General features: G+C 32.9%; 1 protein-coding gene across 1 annotated transcript; it reads right to left on the bottom strand.

Moving 5' to 3' along the window:
- Positions 1-4,788: 4,788 nt before the first annotated feature.
- LOC114388930 (probable L-gulonolactone oxidase 6) lies at positions 4,789-11,456 on the bottom strand. The gene is made up of 4 exons (XM_028349472.1): positions 10,654-11,456; positions 6,764-7,019; positions 6,498-6,599; positions 4,789-5,941 (listed from the first exon to the last, which is right to left on the bottom strand). The coding sequence occupies exons 1-4, from the start codon at positions 11,341-11,343 to the stop codon at positions 5,232-5,234; spliced, it is 1,758 nt and encodes a 585-aa protein (XP_028205273.1). The 5' UTR covers positions 11,344-11,456; the 3' UTR covers positions 4,789-5,231.
- Positions 11,457-12,419: the final 963 nt, after the last annotated feature.

Raw genomic sequence — 12,419 nt, 5'->3', positions numbered from 1 at the left:
AGCTCAAGGTCAAAGGTTGACATTGGGGGGTTGTTACGAAACATGAGCAAGAGAAGGATAGAAAGAAAAAACAAAAGGAGACAAAAAAATTTGATAAGTAATGTAATAAAAAAAATAGAATATAAAAATAAGGAAAAAATAGAAATGGATATATATATATATATAATTATTTGCTTAATAGAAATATAGTTAAAATTGAATGACTTAAATATATTTTTAGTCCTCGATAACTTAATGAATTTTATTTTGGGTCTCTAATAATTTTTTTACATTGAATTTCTAATAAAACAACCAATTTTTTTATTCTTATTATTTTATTGTAGTCATTTTAATATATATTTTTTTTTCATTTTGCTCTCTAAAATATACAAATAATTTCTTATTAATCCTTATCAAATATTTTTTTAAAGTGTTGTTAGCCTCCACCCTAATAGGCTCCACCAATATATCTATGTCATCACTAACATTATCATCATCCAAAACCCATAACAAATAAGTAGAGAGTGAGATTAAAGATTGTGGAGAGGACGAGAGTAATATAAGATATTGGGGAGAAGAAGAAAAGTTTTTAAAAAAATGACATGGGTAGATATGACAACGAGGCGGAGACGTGTATGTGATTTTCTGTTCCATTTTTATTTTCGCAAAACCATCACCATCCTTATCCTTGGTGGACATGAAATTTTTTATTGATTCATGTCCCAGTTGGTGATGGTATAACAATCCCCTTCCTATAATTTAACTTTTTTTTTTGCAAAAGATACTTAAAAAATAATCTTAATAATATTAAACCTATCCTAGTAAAAAAAAAATTCCTATGAAAATCACATTCTTATCACCCAAAAACTATCTTGAGACTTTAGACTTGAGTGGTGAGAGTGAGTGAGAGAGTAATCCTTTATGGCATATGTTTATCTTTAAAGTTTTAGCTTTAGTCTTCAAAAGAATAGTAAGTATAAAGTATGGGGACGACACGGGTAGGAAAATACTTGTACCGGTTTCTATTTAAAGTATTATCCATACTTGTGCCCTATCAAAGTGTAGATTCCCCGATGATACCTATAGATACACGTTTGCTTGTGATGTAGAGGTGGGGTAAATTTGGTTTTTGTTGTGAAACAAAAAAGGGCATAATTTTGTACAATGATAATAGAGGTAAAATCCTAATTCTAGTTTCTGTAAAAAAAATAAAAACAAAAACTTAATTCTGCTTCATACAAGCAAAGAAGAAGAGGGGTAGATTAGAGAGAGAGAGTTGAGGAACCCTAAAAATTTGATGTAGTGTCGGGTTCGAATTCGATAGGCGAGAGATGAAAGAAGAAGAACAGTTGAAGAGTAAAGCTGGTTGTTCAGACAAAGACTTGTGATTTTTTTTCATGTTTCGTAGGAGGAGGCTCTGTTATATATAGGTGGGTTTTCATTATCAAATTATGTTGTCTATACTCTATAGTTTTCCTATAGGTTCTGCTGTTTTTATTTTTTTGCTTTTTCACGTTTGATGATGCGACACTTATGAATAGGTGTAGACGTGTATGAGACTATCTTCCAAATATGGTAAGAATTAGTAAGGTATCCTTGCTTCCGCACGGCTCACTCAACTCATTACACATTTAAAAAAACATTTTTTAAGTTGAGAGTATAACAGTAAACAAATAAGTTTTGAATATGAGTAAATACGATGCAAATTTAAACATTAGAAAACATAATATCATATGAAAGCACATTAGTCATAGAGTTCAAATTTACTTTATACCTATAATTTAAAAATTCTAAATTCTTAGTTATAGTTGGTTATCCTGACTGTAGTTAGTGATTGTTACTGCACTTAGTTAACTAGCTTAGTTAATTAGTCTTTCTCTTTGTTTGTAGCATGTATGTAATACAGTTTTGGACTCTATTTGTAATTTATTATTTTGTTGATCAATAATATCTATCATTTTGTGCTTCTTTCTTTTTCTCTTCTCGGATTCTCTCTTTCTTTTGTTCATCAAATATGTTGAGAATGAATTTCATGATGGTATTAGACCACTTCAATTGAAGAGCTTTGTTGCGCATTGATACTCTGATTCTTCTCTCCACCTTTAATCGGTGATTTTTCTGTCGCAATGAATGAAACTTTTAATCAAACACTAGATGTGCATAATCCTTACTATTTGCATCCGAGTGAGAATCCAACAACTGCTTTGGTTTCTCCTGTTCTGGATCCAACAAATTACAATTCATGGAACCGTTCTATGCTCATTGCTTTAAGTGCGAAGAACAAACTGGAGTTCGTTGATGGAACCATTTTCGAGCCACAACAAAACAATTCATTGCATTCTGCTTGGCACAGGTGCAACAATATGGTTGTCTCCTGGATTGTTCATTCCGTTTCAACCTCAATTCGTCAAAGCATTTTATGGATGGATAGAGCTGTTGATGGTTGGAAAGATCTGAAATCACAATATTCCAAGGAGATTTGATGCGAATCTCAGATCTGCTACACGAAGCTGCTTTGCATATATGTGAAATCTTATTTTCCAATAATAATAATAATAAACTTCTAACATCACCGTTGTTGATTAATGTTTATGATCTTGATTCTCCATTGTTGATAACTTGGTCTTGATTCTTCTTATACTCAAATCTTCCTTTCGATCACTGCCCTATATCAAATGTAATACGGGAATCATATGCTTGTCAAGTGTGAAGATGTCAATTTGATCAAGATACAAAGCGTTTCCACCCACTGGGAATTCATGACCTGAATTGAACCTGAAATTCTGACACTTCCTGGGTCTGTTTTCCCTTCGATGAGCAGTGCTTTTTTCCCCAGGATACCTTGTCAATTTATCATCAAGTGTAAGAGAATTGAAATAAGACACAAATCATCATCGATTATTATTATAAAATTAAAACAAAAGGTTGTTCAACGCAAAACACTTAATTAGGGGAATATTAATTTGATACAAAGCTCAAGTATAAGAGTATATTTAATGAATGTGCATCACAAAAAACTTACTTTTTTATGGAACTGTCTTAGGATGTGCATAATAAAAAAATCACTTTTTTAGTAGTATAGATTTAATGAATGGAAATCAGTTTGAATCATTAGGAGATAATAAAAACCATAATAAGTTTAAAATCTAAAGCACGATTATGATTTCCAACATTCCATATCAAGAAATAGTTTTTCCTCTCCTCGTTTAAAGAGAAAATGACAATAACATAAGCAATAAGTAAATTTGATTAAGGAAAGTCATTAAACTAATTGTTCGTAACTATTTTTCAGATTCTGTTGTATTTGTTTGATTAATTATTATGAATTCAGGTATTCTTCATAACCCCTCTTAATAATTTAACAAAATGTGTTCTTGGTAGTTATTGGTATTTTATAAGGATCTCTTAAAATTCAACAAAAGATGTCATGCAACTCATAATTTTTTTAATTTTATTTTTATTGCAATTTAATTAGTTTCTGAAATTTTTTATTTTTTTATGATTTATTTTCAAAGTTGTTGGTTTTGATTTTTGCCTCTTCTGCTTTCCTTGATCTTCTTCATTGTTGCCTTAGTATACCCCTCCTTTTTTTGTTAGATTTCTAGGGTTTGAATTTTTTTTTTAAATTAAGCTTCAAAACAACAATTCTTTTATACTAACCCAACCTTCTTTGCTCAAATAGGATAGTGGAGATATTCTTGGAGTAATTCCAATGCAGTTCCTTATGTTGGTTTTTAAACTAAGCAACTTGAGATTAATAACATTGGAGCTTATAAGTTCTTATAGATTTTATTTATATATAAGCAACTACAAGAAGGTATTGTTAGAGCACTTGTGTTTTCGGAATTATGTTTTTTAGCGGCTATTTGGTATTGGATTTATTGGAATTTAGAAATTTTTTGTGATGAAGATATGGAAATCCTTCTTTGGATTTGTCCAAAAAAAATTTAAATTCATTTATTTTTTGTACGTAGGAGTGGCTTGTTTTTCAAGCATCTAACACTACTTACAACTAGTGGCCAGACCCTATGTTAGGAGAGACAATTTATTTAAATAATAAAAATTAATAATTAATATTATGAAAGGGGTAAAAAATATAGAATAGGAGGGTCTAATACACAAAATTAGGAGGGACAAAATCTACACGCTCAACATAATATGTAATTTTTTTTAAAATGACGGGGATGCATCATTATAATTAATGTAGATCCCCACTGCTCACAACACACCTTATCACCTGCAGTACCACCTTTGATTCCTAGAACCAATCCTTGAGCCTCCGTCTACTAACCCTTGTAAGAAATAATGTGGTATCATGCATGCACTCTAGCCTCATGCAGTTTCCTCTTTTCTTTGCGGTCATTTTTTTGGTTTTATCATTGTTATTTATTGTGTGTATATGAGTTGTTGAATTTTGGTCGAATTTGCCGCACGTCACTCTTTATTTTGTTTTTTATATTGACTTTTATGTGCTTCTTTGGTATTTTAATTTAGTCTGTGTCTTTTTCTTCTAACTTCATTTTCTTTTGTATATAATGAATACCACAATAGCCTTTGTTTCCGTTGGATTTTGCTACCTACGTACTCACGTGCTACGCTAGCTATTTGGTTTCAACTTACATTAATTAACCCATATATAGTTGATAAAATGAAAGAAAAAAAAAAGGATTTCGAACTTGTTTTCATGAAGCATCGCGGATTGAAATTATTAATGTTTGCTTTTACTTGGAATGGCATGCGACTGCAATAAAAAGAATAATAATAACAACAACAATAATCTTTCTTCCCAATAGCATAAGAACATTAATAAAAATGAAAGGCACACACACATTTCACTTAATCTCAACACAATACAATCCAACACAATACACTGCAAACATTATGCTCATGCATGAGATGTCCCTAAATCTTTACTCAATGATCATGTGGTACCATATCTCACTCAAAAGAATAGCGTAGGAGCAGTGGTTTACCTATAAGAAGTGTCATTGACAGTCTTCAATATAAACTGCATTATACCTAGAATGGTGTTTGCAGAATCTTAATTTATTACTTTACTATCTACAAAATTCTAGAGTAAGGTGCTTTTTAGAATATCAAACATAATTACTATTCAATGGCAACTAATGCCACACTTAAACTTTGTAATCATGCAGTACATTTTACTTTTCATCATTTGTAAGATATAAGTTACATATATAAATAGTATCACTTAGCATATAGCATCGATGTCTTTTCTGATAAATTTGGTCTCATTTCAAATGAGTACAAACCCTTGCTTTCTTGTAAACTTTGCCTGGCCTGCAATAGTAACCTTTGCTTGGATTGCAATGACTATCCTGGGAGCAAATACACAAACCTTCTAATGCACACCCATCCTTCAGTATTGTCACTCCATCTTTTAGCCCCAACACTTGGTCTGTCCACGTATTTGAGAAAAGCCCATGCGAATCATACTTCTCTTTAACCTTCAAAAATTTCTTTGCATCTTTGTACTTCTTGATGACTCCTTTAAACGCCAAGTTTCTATTCTTACCCCAATGAGGTAGCCCTCCATATTTGAAAATCCCAACTTGTTCAATCTCTTCAAGAATGTCTTCATAAAGCCTGGGAGCCATTGGGTCTTTGCTACGGTAGTAGGTGATATCAATGTCTAAAGCATCCTCTTGGTGCCCCAAGTAGGCACTTGAAGCCGTGACATAGCGCATTAACATTCCATTGTAAAGCCCTAAGACACATAATCCCTTTGGCTCCAATTCAACTAGCTTTTGCACATCTTCAATAAAGCTTTTTACAAAGGACAACTTAATGCTAAATGCGGTTTGGTAAAAGAACAAGCCTTTCACCCTCGGATCCCAGGCACATGTTGTGTTCAATGCGTCTTGAGGACTATCCAAGCATGACCCAGATGATTGAAGGCGGTTTTGAAATCCAATTACTGGGTATCCAGTGAAGATTATACCTACAATTATATAAACAAATACTTTATATTATTCTTGTAATTTGGTAACTTTGGTATCCTTTATCCTTTATATTATAAGGTTAAATTAATTATTTGTTCTCTATAATTTTATGATTCTTATCTTTTTGGTTTCTATAGTTTGAAAGTAATATTTTTAGTCTCTATAGTTTACATTTTAATTTTCTTTTAATTCCTGTAATTTACAAGTGTTCTTTTTAGTCCTTATAATTTGTATTTCAATTCTCTTTTAGTTCTTATAATTTGAAAATTATAAGGACTAAAAAGTAAGAATCATGAAACTATAAGAACTAAAAAGATCACTTTTAAAATTAAAGGGACTAAAAGAGAATTAAAATGTAAACTATAGGGATTAAAAAAACTACTTTCAAACTATAAGAACTAAAAAGGTAAGAATCATGAAACTATAGGAATTAAATGAGTAATTTAACCTAATCTTTTGCTGATTTGAAAAAAAAATATGTTAGTATACTAAATTGAATTTTTTTTTTTTAAGTATACGAAATTACTATCATATTTTGACTTAGCTAGCTAGTACCATTGTTAGTAAGACCATAAGCTTCGGTGATGAAGGTGTCCGTTGTGGTAGTTGCATCTATGCACTTTCCATTGGCATCTTTAGTGGATTCTTGAATATCCTCTGTGACCCCCATCATATACCAAAACAAATGTTAGCAACATGAAATTTGTTGTTTGCTTTTTATTACATGTGTATGCTTGCACCAAAATGTAAATTAAAATAATTGAATGTATATTTAATTACTATAAAGGTTGAGAATTTCAATTCAATAAAGCTAGGCAGACCTCTGGTTCTTATGAAAGCCGACGTATTTGAAGGAGTGGGACGGAAAGAAATAATGTCGTAAAGACCATTTCCCGATGTATTAGTTGGGACACGATCATCAACACGATAGAGAACCTTGCGTTGACTTGGGTACCACAGTATATCTCCAAACTCATGTGCATCTCCAAAAGCAGCAGCTTGGTCTCCCAAATCTGAATCATCTTTTTCCACATAAGTGATGGATCGCTTGAAGAGGGGTTCTAGTTTTAGAGTAATCTGGAAAAAGAGATGACCAATAATCATATATAGCCTATAGGGTGCCTCTTACATAATGGTGTACATACATAAAAGCTTTACTTGCATAGTCTTCTTTCAAAACCAAAATCAAATAATATTAATCCATCGAGTGATGTGTGAATTTAAAGAAAGTATATATATATATATATATATATAGGGACTCTGAGATTAGATGGCGTGAGATTTAGAAGGATGGATGAACAGGATAATGCCATGCTTATTTCTAGGTTCTCAAAGGAGGAGGTAAGACAGACTTGTTGGGAGTGTGATGGTAATAAATGTTCTGGGCCACATGGTTTCAACTTTCACTTCATAAAAAAAAATGTTGCAATTTGATTAAGGAGGATATTTTAAAGGTTATGGAGGAGTTTTGTTCCCATGGAGTGTTACCTAAGGGTACCAATGCAACATTCTTGTCCCTGACTCTGAAAAATGACAACCCACAATCTCTTAGGGAGTACAGGCCGATTTCTCTTGTGAGTAGCCTATATAAAATCATTGCAAAAGTTTATCTATCAGGTTGGGGGGGGTGGGGTGTTCTTCATAAGTTGATAACTAAGTCTCATTCAGCTTTCCTAAGGGGAAGAAATATGCATGGTGGTGGCTAATAAAGTGATAAGTGATGCCAAAGCCAGAAAAAAAACCATACATTGTCTTCAAGGCTGACTTTGAGAAGGCCTATGACTCTGTCAGATGGTCATTCTTATATTACATGCTCCATAGGTGTGGTTTTTCTCCTCTTTGGATCTATTAATCATCTACCATATCAATCATGTTTAATGGTAGTCCAACAGAGGAATTTAAGAACCAGAAGGCATTCAGGCAAGGTGATCCCTTAGCCCCCTTCCTCTTCCTGTTGGTGGTTGAAGAATTGGGAGGCCTCATGAGGGAAGCCACTTCCAAAGGTCTGTTTCAAGGATATCATGTGGGCAATAGTGATCTCCATGTCTCTTCTTTACACTTCATTGATGATGCATTGTTCTTTGGTGTACCAAATCGTCAACATTTGCTAACACTTAAGGCAATTTTGAGGTTCTTTGAGATGGTGTCAGGCCTAAAAGTCAACTTCCATGGGAGCAAAGTGGCGAGAGTCGCCACTACTGGTATGTGGATCTAAAGATTTGCCGTTGTTCTTAATTGCCAAGTTAAGTCCATCCCCTTTATTTAGTTGGGTATGCTAATGGGTGGAAATTACAAGAGGAGTGAGACATGGAGACCAGTGATAAACAAACTTAAGAGGAAGTTAGCATCCTGGAGACACAAACACTTATCATTTAAGAGGAGAGTAGTGTATCTTGTAAATTTCGTCCTTTCATCTTTACCATTAATTTTTCTCTCTTTTTTCATATTACCAACGAAGGTTGCTAAGGAAATCACTAGTCTACAACTCAACTTCCTTTAGGGAGCCAAGAGGAAGGAGAAAAAACTATGTTGGGAGAACTAGGATAATGTATGCAGACATAAGGGGGTGGGTAGATTAGGCATCAAGGAAGTGGGCAAGTTCAATAAAGCCTTGCTTGCAAAATGGATGTAATAGTTTTTAAGGGAGAAGGAGTCACTATGGGTAAGAATCAACAAGCAAAGAGCTGCTTCAAATGACAATCTTCTACAAAATCACCCTCCTCCAAATCGTGGTCAGACATTTGCAAGGTATGTGAACAAGGTGAGACATGTGGTTGGTTTTGGAGGAATGTGAGAAGAGAGGTAGGGAGAGGTGATGATACTGTATTTTGGAAGGATGTATGGGTGGGCAGTCAATCTTTGCATGTTAAGTATCCTAGATTATTTGTGAATTTTATGCAACAGGATATGTCGATTACTGAAGTAGGATGTTAGACAAAGGTGGTGTGGAATTGGCATTTATCTTGGCATATGGAGTTTTTTGTTTAGGATAAGGAAATTTTGGATTCACTTCTGAGGGATATTGTAGGCATAACTCCAAAACAACAACTTGATAATAATTGGAAATGGTTGGGTAAGGACTTCATTCTGTAAGGGGTGCTTACAGATTAATGATGGATGCTCTTGACCTTGATTTTTTAGATTTAATTTTTTAAAACAATTGTGGTCCATCTCCATTCCGTCCAAAATGGAAGCTCTAACTTGGAGATTGGCACCGGAATATTTTCTTCATTTCTCTCGGGCTGTGGTTTGTTGTAAGGAATGGTTATATTTTTTGTTCAGCTAATTATATATCTTGTAACAGATTCATTGGCCATTCTAATATGTTTGGTGGCCTTTATGTTTTTGTCTTTATGTTTCTGTCCCTTCTATTTGGGGCGGGCACCCCTTGTGCCATCTTAATATATGAGGTTTTATTTGGCTGATGATAAAAAAACATAGGGAGTATAGTAAAAACATTTCTTATCACAAGAAATAAAAATTATAACTCATACATATATCATCAAGATTAAAATTTAAATAATTATTACTCGACCGCTTAAAAGTTAAAAGAGTTGTTTACTTTTTTAATCTTAGTCATTCAAATAAGATCTAATTACTTATATTTATTGTTTTCATTTCTCATAAACAATTAATTCTATGGTATAAATTAATGCAAAGTACACTTATTATTTCAAATTTCACTTATTACTCATTTCTCACTAGTGTTAAACTTTTTTACCTTAGCAACTTGATAAATTTATGTAAATTATGAAATAAAACTATTTATCCGTTGGATTGGAAGTACTTTTAAAGTATATTATAATTAAAAAAATGCAAATCCGAAACTAATTGATATTTCATCATGCTACTTTATTTTGTCAGATAATATATTACTGCCTCTAAGCTCAATATTATAAGTAAAAAGAAAAATGAACTTAGATATAAATAAATTTTAACTATTGTAATCTTATTTAATTATATTATTTCTTTATTTTTATGATAAATATAATGACATCATTTTAAAAATATCCTTTAATTAATTTCGTATTCTGTAAAATGTTATTAAGCCGTACACATATACAAGTATAGAAGTTTAATTTGACAAGTAGTGTTAGATATGTTCTGTCGTGCAAGTATAGAAGTTTGACAAGTAGTGTTGGATGATTTTACCCGATAACGAGTGTTCGTTGATTCTACCCTCCGGGCCCCCACCCACACGTAGAGAAACACATATATTGAAAACTAGAAAAATCATTTCATAAATTTTTTCTTTCATTTATTTATTTTTTCACTGATGGTACAGTACAATTTAGTAGCTTCATATCAGTTTATGTCATAGTTATAAGTGCTTGGTTTCAATTAAGTTGTCTCATTTAAAATCAGATTGAAATCACAACTATAATATAATTTTAAGTAAATATTAATTGAGATACATAAAAAAAAATTAGCCAGGTCGTAAATGAATTTTGAGTTGAAAAAACTTTTAGATTAAAAAATTTATATGAAGTTTTATTACTAACATATTATTAATTAAAATAAAAATACTCAAACATAGATTATTTACATCAAAATCAATTTTAACAAATCAAATATAATTCAAAATCAATTTTGTAAGCATTCATCCGATCATCGTAAGTTGTAACAAGGATATCTACTATTCACATTGATGATGACTTAACTTCTCTATTCTATACACTTCATCATATGCTATAATTTGGATAGATGGTACCTGTGAAATAACTCCCAGCACACCGAGTGATACTTTGGCTGCACTTAAATCTTGATGCTGTTCATTTAGGATCTCAACCTTAGCATATCCATCTTCAGAACCTGCAGGCCTTACAATCCTAATCCCCACCACATAATCATGGACAGCACTTCCCTTCCCCCGCAAAGTGCTTCCATGAGCACCAGTTCCCATAAGCCCTCCAATGGTCAAACCCCACCAATATGGTGCATATGGCAAGGCCAACCCTACCTTTGCAGCCTCATTTATAAGTTGCTGCAGAGTCACACCACTCTCCACAGTCATTGTTCTTGTTTCCACATCAACCTTCAATATTTTGTTGAGATATTTGGTGCTTATTAACAACCCATTTTCGCCTTCTGGGCACACCAGCTTGGGGATGCTGTGGGAAAAACGGGTAGCTACTTTCATCTTGGTTTTGTTTCTGGTTGCTGATGCAACCACTGACACAAGCTCTTGCTCGGTGGTGGGGTACAACACTTGAGCAGCTTTGCAAATGCTTCGATCAGGGAAGGCGCCATAGGAGTTTGTGATAGTGCAGGTTGTGTTCTCTGAAGTGGCGCACTTGATTGGATCCTCTGGAGGAGTAGAGAGCACCGCAGAAAATAAAAGAAAGACAAGAGTTAATCTGAAGGCTATGTTTGACATCATTGTCAAGCTTAAAAATGGCATGGTTCAAGGTTTTGAACTTGTGTCTTTTTATAATCTTTGGGTATCTATCAACTATCAAGTATTTGAAGCCGTTTTTTCTTAATTAAGGATAAGGAGTATAGAGCAAAGATATTGGGACGAGCTTTACTTAAGCATTTATATTTATATATATATATATATATATATATATATATAGAGAGAGAGAGAGAGAGAGAGAGAGAGAGTCAAACTCGGGGTCACCATCAATTTCATTTTTCTTATGGTATATCACCAATCACCAATTTCATCATTTTTTTTTTCTCTTCACGTGTACGGTATACCCAAATACATCTCCTAATTAAGAAGTGCCGATCAATGATAATCATTTTTCTAAAATTAATTATGCTGCAAGTGTCCAATAATAATGATCATTTCTCTTCACGTACGCAAGATACACCTTTAAGAAGTGTCCGATAACAATCATTTGACTTAAACTATACTAGTATGCTGCAAGTAGATCTAGCACTTTGGCCACCTACTCATGGTTGAAGCCAACATATTCAACATATACAATTAGTTGAAGCCATCAGTTTTGAAATTTCTTGCCACATCAACTTATTCAATTTCTCGCCACATCTATGGCTTCTTCTTTTTTGTCAGCGGAGACCTTATGAAATTTGATTTTGTTTTTCTTGGTGTACGAAATTTGAGTATTTATGTGAGCTAGGAATCTCTTTAATTAATTGAATATTTTCTTATATTTTATTTTTATCGATTTTTCCGTAAGGTTCATGTGATCCTTGGTTGGTCTTCGGTTTAGTTACATTTTCTTTTCCTTTCATTATTATTGTTAATGATGCATGCAAGCTGAAATTTGAAGTAGCGACATCTTATTAATTGAAGAAAACTGCCAGTCGTATGTGGAATGTTTAACACACCAAGGATCCGTAATCAAAACTAGCATCCTACGGATACATATCTTGACAGAATACTCTTATTATATGCTGTCATATTAAGACTTATAGTTTGCGTTTCGAAAACAATTACATAAAAGTCATCTTTGCTAACAGGGTCGACCCAACATATTTCAACATATTTAAAGGCCTAAACTGAATTTT

The sequence above is a fragment of the Glycine soja genome, chromosome 16 (genome assembly GCF_004193775.1).
Source record: "Glycine soja cultivar W05 chromosome 16, ASM419377v2, whole genome shotgun sequence".
Lineage (NCBI taxonomy): Eukaryota > Viridiplantae > Streptophyta > Magnoliopsida > Fabales > Fabaceae > Glycine > Glycine soja.
Note: the sequence above shows the minus strand (reverse complement) of the source record. Positions and strands in the feature narration are given on the sequence as shown.